Consider the following 12311-nt stretch of genomic DNA (forward strand, 5'->3'; position numbering starts at 1 on the left):
ATCTATACACATATGTAACAGACTATTATAAGTTTTAGAGTTCAAATTATAGTATAATGCAATAAATGGACTCTCTAAAACTTTTATGTAGATAATCTGGTTCTGGTTCAGGTGGAATAAGATGTTTCTTATCTCTTTCACTGAACATGATGATAAAATGTGGACCAAATACATGTAGTATTTGGTGGAAGCTTTAAAGAGCAGCATTTGGGGCAGAACACCAGGATTTGAAGAATCTCCAAATGGGCAATAAGTTTGCCATTCTCCTCTGGGGTTCTTCTTGTGGTGAGCATCCTGGAGCCCGCAGGAGGTAGAGCTGGCCTCAGGAGACTCCTCCATCCTTGTCTTGAGAAGCACAGTGGCGAAGATGGAGATGCTGGTTTTCAGCTCTCAAGGTTGTCCCGCTGTCGTGTCTCAGCAGACCTGTGGTGGCTTCGAACTCGAGTGGGATTCAGACGGGGAAGGAGGAACCTTCCTTTCTCCCTGAGCCAGGAAAGGGGCAAATCGTTTCTATTTCCTGCAGCCGCTTGGCCTCCTCGCTGAAAGTAGAACGTGCTAAGTACCTGGGAGCCAGGGTCTTGGAGACAGGGAGTGGTTTCGAAAGCAGCCCTTGCAGTCCTGGGTGCTGTCCCGTAGGGAAGTCACCAGCAGACTCCTAACCAATCTGCAAGGATGCTGAGAGTCAGCAATTCCTGCCCAAGCTTCAGTAGGACAGCTAAGTGGCACACATGTGGAACAAATTAAAACACAACTGAGAAGGCGGCAACAAGCTGAACCAGAGCAGCCTCAGAGCCAGGACTCCTGGAGGCTACTCCAGCAGCTGCTGAGTAGTGGCTGAGGGGCTTGGGGAGGGCTGCACACGGGGTGAGAAGCAGCCCAGGAAGCTCCATCAGCGCCTCTGGCTGGCCTAGAAGGAGGAGACTAATGTGCCAGAGTCCCAAGACAAAAGCCCCATCTGGCTGGCCCCAGCCACCTGCTCTCTGCTGTCTGCCCCCGGGAAAGGCTGGGACATGTTGGGAGTTACACAACCCTGAGTGACAAAGGATAGATTCGCACACAAAACTCTGGAACCTAGTGAAGTTGTAGTGCCTTTCCAGTTTATTTATTTTTATTTGTTTTTTTCCACATAAGTAGTTTATTTTTTTTTTAGTTAAAAAAATTTAATGAATCACCTTGAAATAGTTACAGACTTACAAACTTTTGTGCTTACATTTCAGTCATACAATAATTGAGTACCCGTCCCTCTACCAGTGCCCATTCTCTGCCACCAATGTTCCCAGTATCCTTCTCGCCATGCCCCACCCTTCCTGTGACAGGCACATTCCCTTTTACTCTCTCCTGTTGGGTGCTATGGTTTGCAATACAGATAGTAAGTGGCCATCATGTTTGGTCCATAGTCTAATGTCCACTTTCGCAGATAGTTCTCCCCAGGGCCCGTGTCTCTTTCTCAGAAGACCCACGTGTGGCCTCTGGTCCTGTCCCCTGACCAATGTGGGGCTTCTTTCGGTATGAATCCTGTCACAAGGCTCCTTTCTGGGGCCCGCTGCTCTCTAGACAGTCGCTGGTCTTAAGACTATCACACAGCTCCTCCCTGCCCCTTGAATTCCTTATTTTCTGGCCATGCTCCCCTGCTGTTCGGTGAGAACTTCCTGTCTATTTTTACTATTTTTACTATTTATCTCCTTTGGGGGTGGAGGGGTCACACCTACCTGTGCCTATGGCTTACTTCTGGCTCTTTACACTTCGCACAAGACTCAGGAGCATAGAATATAATATTCAAGATGTCCAAAATCCAATCCAAATTAAGTCAACATGTGAATAACAAGAATTTGCACCAGAAAAGAAAATTCAGTTAATGGAATTATCAAATATGTTGGATTTGATTTTAAAAATTAAAATAAATTATTAAAACATGCTCTGACAAGCATTAGAGACATCACTGAAATAAATCCAAGAGTAGAAATGACCACTAAACCAATGGAAGATTGGAGAGGGGTGGAGGGAGGCACCAAATAGAAGTTTTGGAAGTGAGGAATACAGTCATTAAATAAAAACTAAATACTTCACTGAAAGAATCCAGTGAAGGTGGGGGTGATGGCAGTGATGAAGAACTTTCAATATTTATAGATACAGAGTGCTTCATATGAACAACAGAGAGGGCAAAAGAGATACTGTCTTTCCAGTATATAAACAAAGATCTTTAAGAACTCATGGACTAACGACATCAAACCTACTATTTATGTCATTGTTGTCCCAGGAGAGAAAAATAAAACAGGTTGAAATAATATTTGAAGTATTAATGTCTGAAATTTGGTTAAAAATTTTCAGATTTAATTGCTTCAACAAATCCCAAATATGACAAATGCAAATGAATATGTAGCCAAGCACATAAAAATGTGACTATTGAAAACTAAAAATGAAGAAAAAGCTTTGAGAGACTAAATAGAGAAAAATGATATATTACCTAAAGAGGAACAATGGCTCAATTGACACCTTCACACAACTATATTTGGGATGTTTCTATCCCAAACCCCAATCCCTGTTCCAAAACATAACCGAAATAATATGTTTTGTATTGTTATGAAAAACTGGTGAAAATGCTACAAAGAAGTATCCATAGAGGAAAGAGCATGAAGATTGTTCTATTTTGGCAGGAGGCATTAAGACCATCTATAAGATATCACTAGCATGTTGTTAAAGGTTGAGCTTTGTGAACTTTCGTATATACATATATATATATACACACATATACCTTAAATATGTATGTATATATGTGTGTGCATATATATATATATCCCTCTATGATCGAATGCCTTCTATTTGAACCCCATCAAATGTGGTGTGGTAGTCTTGGAGAATATGTAGGGAGTGTCTTAGGATGTGTCACAGGGCCGCAAATGCAGTCGCACAGTTCACTCCTGCATGAGGCTCTGGCCGAGCTTGTGGGAAATGGCCTTGAGCATGATGGCCGTTGAGTTGTGGAGGCTTTTGGCTGCCGCGCCTGGGTCCCTTGGGGCGGGGAGGACACTCACCCAACTCCCTCTGGGGCACCCCAAGTGAAACAGTCTGGCACGGGGTTTGGTTGACATGGCTATGGTGAGTATCATGTTGCTCCCTGTTATGTATGTACTGTTATGTACTTACAAACTTTTGTGCTTGCGTTTCAGTCATACAATGATCGGGTACCCATCTCTCCACCAGTGCCCATTATCTACCATCAATGATGCTAGTATCCCTCCTACCCACACCCACCCCCTCCCCATCCCCATCCCACCTCTGTGGCAGGGCATTCCCATTTGCTCTCTCTCTCTTTTTGGGCGTTGTGGTTTGCTACAAAGGTATTAAGTAGGCATCATGTTCAGTCTATAGTCTGTTTTCAGCCCATATCTCCTATCCCTAGTTGGCCCACCTAGCACCCTTTGCTTGGTGATCTCTATCAGAGCTGCTTCTTCACCTAGCATGTGAGGTCAGCTTCCAAGCTGTGGCGTACTCCTCTTGGTACTTATTTCTACTATTCTTGGGTGTTAGTCTCCCTGTCTGTTACTTTATATTCCACAAATGAGTGCAATCTTTCTATGTCTGTCCCTCTCTTTCTGACTCATTTCACTTAAAATAATACTTTCCATGTTGATCCACCTATATGCAAATTTCATGACTTCATCTTTTCTAACAGCTGCATAGTATTTCATTGTGTAGATGAACCAAAGTTGCTTTAGCCAGTCATCTGTTCTTGAGAACTTGGGTTTTTTTTCCAGATTCTGGCTATTGTGAACAGTGCTGCGATGAACATATAGGTGAAGATGTCACTTTTACTATACTTTTTTGCCTCTCCGGGATATATTCCCAGAGGTGGTATTGCTGGGTCAAATGGGAGCTCAATTTCTAATTTTTTGAGAAGCGTCCATGCTGTTTTCCAAAAGGAATGAACCAGTCAGCATCCCCATCAGCAGTGAAGGAGAGTCCCTTTCTCCCCACATCCATGTCAACACTGGTTGCTTTTGTTCTTTTGGATGTGGGCCAGTCTCTGTGTTGTGAGGTGGTATCTCATTGTTGTTTTGATCTGCATCTCCCTGATGATTAATGATGTAGAGCCTTTTTTCACGTCTTTTAGCCATTCGGATTTCTTCCTTGAGAAAGTTTCTGTTCATTTCATCACCCCATTTTCTGATGGGGTTGGATATTTTCTTCTTGTGGAGTTCAACCAGTGCCTGGTATATCCTTGATATCAACCTCTTATCAGGTGGGTTTTGGGTGAATATCATTTCCCATTCTGTAGACTGTCTTTATATTCTGGTAGCTGTATCTTTTGAGGTAAGAAGCTTCTTAGCTGAAGATAGTCCATTTGTTTATCTCTGTTTCCACTTGCCTGGTCAGTGGCGAGTCCTCTTTGAAGATACCTGTAGCTTCAATGTCATGGAGGGTTTTGCCGACCTTTTCTTTAATGTACCAATTAGACCAATCTGGTATAATATTGAGGTATTTAATCCATTTTGATCTGATGTTTGTGCATGGTGTTAGGTATAAGTCTGAGCCCATTTTTTTGCATGTAGCTGTTCAGTGTTGCCTGCACCATTTGTTAAAGAGGCTTTCCTTGCTTCACTTTACATTTCTTGCTCCCTTATCAAAGATTAGATGATCATATATTTGAGGTTTTGTATAAGGATATTCTACCATGTTTCATTGGCCTACTGCTCTGCCTTTGTTCCAGTACCATGCATTTTTAATTATTACCACTAGAGCTTGAGGTTGGGGAAGGTAATGCCTCCCATCTTATTTTTCCCCAAATTTGTTTTAGCTATTCATGGGGGTTTGTTGTTCCATATGAATTTTAAGAGTGTTTGGTACACTTCCTTGAAGAATGTCAGGGGTATCCTTATAGGGATCATATTGAATCTGTATAATGCTTTGGGAAGTATTGCCATTTTGACAATGTTAATTCTCCCAATCCATGAACAGGGGATGTGCTTTCATTTCCTCATGTCCTCTTTTATTTCGTGAAGTAACGTTTTATAATTTTCTCTGTACAGGTCCTTCAAGAGGTCTTTAATTCATTTTGATCTGACTTTTGTGCGTGGTGCATGGTGTTAGGTCAAGGTCTCGAGCCCATTTTTTTTTTTTTTTTGCATATAGCTGTCCAGTTTTGCCATCACCATTTGTTAAAGAGACTTTCCTTGCTTCACTTCACATTTCTTGCTCCCTTATCAAAGATTAGATGGTCATATATTTGAGGGTGTATGTAAGGATATTCTACTCTGTTCCATTGATCTACTGCTCTGCCTTTGTTCCGGTACCATGCTGTTTTAATTATTACTGCTTTGTAGTAGAATTGTGCTATTACTCAGAGTGCTATTACTGAGAGTCACCTTAAAGAAAAATAGAGACACCGCCCTAGGAAAGAGATCTTTGAATTTAATGCTGTTCTGATAATGAGAGTTTGAGGAAAATGGTCATGTTTTACCTTAGATCCCTGTACAACATACTGGATAGGACAATTGGGACAGATAATTTACATGTGAAAGAAATATATATCTACATATATATAGTGAATATATATGAAAAAGATGTATTGATTATGGGCTCCATATAAGTGCAGACATGTACTTCCAATATTAGCAGTTTTATATGATTTTGTCTCTGTTATTTCTTGGCAAGACTTTATTGTGGGAATATGTTGTTTATTATCATATATGGATCCAAGACATATGATTCTTGTAGCATTGTCTGTACTTCCATGCATAGGCATCTGCTTAAGTGTACTAAGGACTTTTTATAAATGAGAGTCACCAGCTTGATCCATCCAAGTTATATGATCATCTCCATCTAGCTTTTTTTTGAGATCTATAAATTACTAGTAAGGAGTGGTCATAGGGAGAGAAGTGTAGGCCCTCAACAGTAGTGCCCAGAAATCCATTCATATAAATGCTATCGTTATATTTTTAAATTATTTTTCTCTTTTAGATCTTGAATTTGCCTGAACTGATAGAAGACTCCAAGTACAAAACTAACTATCTTCGGGTACAGAATAGAAAACAGCTAATTAAAATATTGTCTGTACGGTAAGCTTAGATTTCTTGCTTAAGCATTTTATAATTAATAAGTCATTAACCTTTATCTTTTGTTTGGTGATATTCTTTCATATTTTTGATCAATTTTTATTTTTCCTTTTCACAAAATTTGTTTGTGAAAATATGTCTTAAAATAATACTTTTTTGCTTTGAAGTAAGCATTTTATATGTCTTACTAAATACTGAATCTGAATAACATAAGAAAGTCACAGTGAAGTGATCTAGGTAGCTTCCTGGTGGCATGAGGGTTGACTGGCAGATGGAGTGATGAGAATTACACATGTGAAACTAGTGTGACTTTGGTGGCATATTTGTGGTGAATATGTTATAAATCCTGCAACTACAAATAATAAGTCAACATTCTTCACTTTATTGTATTGAATGCTTTAGATATACAGCATTATTTAACCCTTATGATTATCCTGTGAGATAAGTTCTGTCACTTACAAATTTCAAACATGGACACTAAGACAAAGTGAAGGTAACATTAATTTATCGACTTTCTGAACTACTGTGTAGCTGTGTAGTTTTTCATAAGGAAGTGTCGTAAAGTGTTATGTGTCATACAGAATTAATATTGATCAGTTTTGCAATTTAGAGGATTTAATTTCAAATATTTCCATTTGGATTGATTTTATCCTTTTTGCCAGTTCTTGAGTTTTCTCAGAAAAGTCATTCTTATTCTTTTCTATCTCTTTCAAAAGTGTTTAAACATGAACTTCTCAATATATTAGAAATTTACTTTGATGTTTTTATAGCTTAAGTGCCCAATTGAGATTTTTGTTTTATAGAAAATCATCTTTCATCATGACAGTAAATTTAAATAATTTTCTTCAAATATTGTATCTTTCTTTTGAAAGGTACCTTATCTTTCTATGTAGAATATATTAAAATTATTAGGAAACAAAACTACGTAATGTAAATTTTTTTCTATTCAATTTGTATTTGGGACCCTTACATTAGTCAATATTCATTTACCTGTTCCCTGTCTCATGGCTTTTAAATACACGTGTGCCATGCTGCCTGTATCTCTGTCATGTGCCAAGTGCTGTCTGCTCAATGGAGTCTGTGTGTAGGACTGATGTGCATCTCTGGGAATAAGAATTGAGGCCTCTTTCCTGGTCATTGGTTAAATATAACTCTGATTTTACCACAAAGCCCGAAAGTCCTCAGTCATTAACCTTTCTCTACATGAGAATTGGCCATTTATATTCCCTTTGCCTCTCAAGCAGTTTTTTACTCATTTATTGATATGACTTTTTCCTTTCACATCATGGTTACCAAGTTTCAATAATAGGCACTTGTGAGAACACTATCAAAAGCTCTTTGATAGTCTAAATAAATCATATCCACACTGTGAGAAGAGTGAATCCCAAGAAAGCAACAAAATTCAGGCAGATACAAATGGTTATCATGCTTTTTAGTTTCAAACTTTACAAACCGCAAAGCTATTATTTTGTATTGTCCTAGATTTTGTAATTTCTTTTTTTTTGTAATTTCTTGATGAATTTATGCTACTGAATTAATTTTCCGTGTAAGGACTTTTAGTTGTAACAGTCATGTCTATTTTTTTTTGGGGGGGGAGGGATGGGGAGTATTATGTAATTGTTCACCTTCTTTCTACTTCTTTCTAGAAGTGGGAGTTTCAGTTATTTTGGGACCTATCAGATTCTTCTCTCTTTATTCAACATTAAAAATAAATAAAATATTGAACTATAAAGAAGAGATTCAAGATAGTTGATAAGGAGAATTTTTTTTCTTTTTGGGTGACACCTGGCTCTGCACAGGGGTTACTCCTGGCTCTGCACTCAGGAATTACCCCTGGCCGTGCTCAGGGGACCATATGGGATGCTGGGATTTGAACCCGGGTTGGCCGTGTGCAAGGCAAACGCCCTACCCGCTGTGCTTTCGCTCCAGCCCCATGATAAGGAGAATTTTATGGTGAAAATTACATTGTCAAAATTTCTGCAGTTGGGGCTGGAGCGGGCAGAGTGTTTGCCTTGCACGTGGCCAACCCGGGTTCAATTCCCAGCATCCCATAGGGTGCCCCAAGTACCGCCGGGAGTAATTTCTTAGTGCATGAGCCAGGAGTAACCTCTGTGCATCTCTGGGTGTGATTCCGGAAAAAAAAAAAACCCTCTGCAATTAAGACACACTGCAGGGAACTTTTGGTTGCTCGGAAGCCAAATTTTCTGCTCTTGTGCTCACTCACGTGCTGGCAATTTTTGGTGCTGTCTGGTAATATTCAATTTTTCACTCTCTTTGCTAAAGTTTCTCTCCATAGTTCACTTTCTAGCTTACCATTTGTTTTTCTGAATAGATGTTACTGGATTTACATACTTTTAGAATTGTTTGTGAACTTTTAAACACAGAATTTTCATTCTATTAATTGCTTTTCTATTTTTTTAAAAAGTGAATTATAGAATTAAATCTCTTTTAAATTATGAAATCATGATCTTATATAATGTGACATAATATTTTCTCTCTCCCTTTTACCAATTCAAAGTATCTGCTTATCAGATTTATACTTGCTTTAATTTCTTTTCTCTCTGCAAAGCTTTCCATTACTCTGAGGTGGTCATGTTTCAAGGTCAGTCTGACAGTGGCTTAGGAGGACCTTGTGTCTGTGCGCTGAGTACCTACCCTCTCAGGGACTACAAACATGTTTAACACTCTCTGTTACTGACATTATTAAAGAGCTGGTGACTCTACTGCTCCTTTCATTTCATAAGCCACCTCAGAACTTGTGAATCACATTAAGATTTTTTTTCTACAAGAGTTATCCTGAATTCCAAACACAAAATTAAGACAGGAGAAAAGAAAGATGAGAAACCAGTATTTGTTAAGTAGAAAATACTTGTCAGAGTCTATTCCTCTCTTCCCCATCTTAGTCTTCTCCTTTTCCTTCTCCTAACTATCACCTCTTCTTCCCTCCTTCCCCTCTCTTCCCTCTTCATTTCTGTTGCCCTCCTTCTCCTTCTTCATCCCCCCTTCTCCTCCTCCTTTTGCTCTTTCTCCTTCTTCTCACTTTATAGGTGAAAATTACAGAAGTTAATCTCATCCTCAAAGATATAATAATGAGATTCAAAAAAATTATGTTTACATTTTGCATTTTATTTAGTTTTTTAGAAATCAGTTTTACAATGTTAATCTTTTCAACCAATGAGCAGAGTATCATTTTGTAACTTTGTGTCTTCTACTTATTATTTTATTTATTTAATTTGGTTACTGTTTAGTTTGGTAGTGACATAGTTTTCATTTACACATCTTTGTCTTCCTTTGTTGAGTTTAATACCAGGTTTTTAATTATTTTAGATATGATTGTAAATGGGACTGTTTCTATGGTTTATTTTCTTCATCGCTTGAACATAGAAATGTAAAGTATTGTTGTATATATATTTTTAGCCTAAATATTTATTGTTTTATTAATTCTGGAAGTTTTATAGTGGTATATTTAGGTTTTATATAGATAATATATTATACTAGAATATTTACAGTTGTTTTTCTTACAGTTTGTATACATTGAAAGTCTTTTCTTATCTAGTTGCTCTGGTAAATATTTCCATTATAAGTTGAATAACAGTTGTAGGAGTGGAAATACTTGTTTTCTTTCTGCTCTCAGAATAAAATCTTTACATTTTTCTCTACAGATTGTTGATTTTTAATGTTTGGTCTTTTCTCTGTTCTTTTAACTCCTATTTAAAAAATGTTTTGTCATAAATGGATGTTAAATATTTTAGAAATCATTATGTTTCTGTTGATATGATCATTTGATTTTTTTTGTGTTTTTGATGTGGTATATAACACTACCTATTGTTTATATGCCAGCAAATTAAGAATAGAAAAAATAATGTCCCTTGGCTCAAAATAGATTATAAATTATACTAACAAAAACTACGTGGTATTAAAATCAGATCAGTGGAACAGAATTAAAAGTGAAGAGCAAAATCTGGTGTATGTATATATATATGTATATGGCATATCCAATACGCACGGGTAGCTTGCCAGGCTCTGCCAAGCGGGCTTGATACTCTCGGTAGCTTGCTGGGCTCTCTGAGAGGGGTGGAGGAATCAAACTTGGTCGGCCGAGTGAAAGGCGAATGCCCAACCGCTGTGCTATATGCCAAAAACAGTAACAAAAAATCTCTCAATGAGAGATGTTACTGGTGCCCGCTTGAACAAATCAATGAGCAACGGGATGACAGTGACATATATATGTGTATACTACAAAAAAGTCAAGAGCATAAAATGAAGGGGAAACTCTCTCTAGTAACTGGTGTTGGAAAAACTGGATAGCTATGTTCAAAAGAATGAAGCTGGGACCACAATCTCACACCATGAACAAAATAGAGCAATGTTAGACTCCAAACCATACTTTAAGTATTTTTCATCCTTAAGTCGAAAAACCTAAAGAAACATTTTGTCTCTGTGATATAGCTGCCATGATGAATTCAGGGATTGGACTCTATTAGCATGAAAAACAAAAACAAACCCCAAGCAAATGGAATTATATTAAACTAAAAGTCTTCTGTGAATGTAATACAGTATACTAAACTATTCATGAAACAAAAAGACACTCCAATGAATGGAGGAAAATACTTTCACAACATACATAAGACAAACAGCTGATAGCCAATATGTATAAGAATTCACAAAGTGCGACAAAAAATCAGAATGGGAGAGATAGTACAATGGGCAGGGCACTTGTCTTGCCCACCTGAATTTGATCTTTGGTAAACAACATGGAACCCTGAGCCTCTCCCATAGTGATCCCTGAGTGCAGAGCCAGGTGTCGCCCCCAAACAAAAACAACCCCACCAAAAGAAAAAAAATGTGGCCCTACTTTGAAAGGAAGAGTATGCATCGTGAACAGTGCACATGAAAAATCTGCTCCTTGTCCTTTATTATCTGAGAAATGCGAGTCAAAATGCCAGTGAGGTATCACCTCACTCCTGTGAAAATGGCACATATCAAATAGACCAGTTACAAACAGTATTGGCAGAGAAAATAGAACACTCATTGTTGTTAAAAATATAATTCTTTCAGTTACTATAGAAAACAGCATAGCTAACTCTTAAAATATTAAAAGTGAAAGTATTATATTATCTAGGATATTTTTCTATATTTGTATCCAAAGAACAAAAAACACTAATTCAGAATCATATTAGCATGTCTGTGTTCATTGTAGCACATTTTGCTATAGTCAAGATTTGGAAACAACATCAGTGCCTGATGATAGATGAATGGATAAAGAGATTTGCAAATATACACAATTGAATCTACTCAGCTACTAAGAGAAAATGAAATATTGACATGGAAGCAATGGAAAGGAAGTGATGTGTAGCTATGTGAAGTGATGGATGTAAACTAAACTTATCGTAATCATCTTGTAGATATTTTGGTCAATTGCAGATCTCATATACAGCAGTTACAAAATTATAAGTCAGAAGGTTAAAGACAAACGTGAAATAAATCATAAGGATAAAGAAAAATATCAGCTGATCTCACTCATGTGAAATGTAGAGAAACAAAGCACAGGAATAAACCAATCAAATGGAAACAAACTTGTGGACTTAGAGCACAGGCCTGTGATTATCAGAGAGGGACAGGGATGGGCTTGTAAAGGAGCAATACCGGAACTTGTGATAGTGATAGTATTGCAACATGTACTTCCAAGAGGTGTGAAATCACAGCCTTAAAACACATGTAGTTCTATAATGCAACCCCAATTTAGAAAATTATATTGCCCCCTTGAAAGTAGCAGATGAAATGTTCCTATGTCCTTGAATAATTTATTGATCACTGAGGATGGAGAAGTAGATGAAACAAATAGCGTTGATCATAAACAATGCATGAAAGGGAAATTAAGAATATCAAAATTATGATGTGAATCTATGTCATTTATGTTGGTCAGAGGGGGGGCATCTCAGAAAAAGTGACCTTTTAATAAAATTCTTAAGGAGATTCAAGAGGCTTGAGATAATCTAGAGAAGCATTTTAGGCAGAGGAAGTATATTGCCAGGAATTTAAGAGGAAGAGTAGGGATATGGATGGAGAGGAGTAGGTGGAAGGGCTAGGGAGAGAGTGAGTGAGAGAGAGAAAGAGGGAGACAGAGAGAGACAGAGAGAGAGAGAAGCGCTGTGGAGGGTGGCAGGCCTACCAGGTAAAGTAGGTTAGGATAGATTTTAGAACAAAAATTCTCATGACATACAATGTTGTTTTAATTGTTTTATTCTACTTTGTACT

At 37.8% G+C, this 12311-nt stretch overlaps 1 protein-coding gene across 1 annotated transcript in view; it reads left to right on the forward strand.

Annotated features, from left to right (window-relative positions):
- The window catches only part of SUGCT (succinyl-CoA:glutarate-CoA transferase), a 977794-nt gene that overhangs the window by 383269 nt on the left and 582214 nt on the right, over nucleotides 1-12311 (forward strand). The window contains exon 12 of the mRNA XM_055144204.1: nucleotides 5959-6056. Within this exon, the coding sequence (XP_055000179.1) occupies nucleotides 5959-6056 (98 nt within the window). The remainder of the gene's footprint in view (nucleotides 1-5958; nucleotides 6057-12311) is intronic.

This window comes from Sorex araneus, chromosome 1 (genome assembly GCF_027595985.1).
Source record: "Sorex araneus isolate mSorAra2 chromosome 1, mSorAra2.pri, whole genome shotgun sequence".
NCBI lineage: Eukaryota > Metazoa > Chordata > Mammalia > Eulipotyphla > Soricidae > Sorex > Sorex araneus.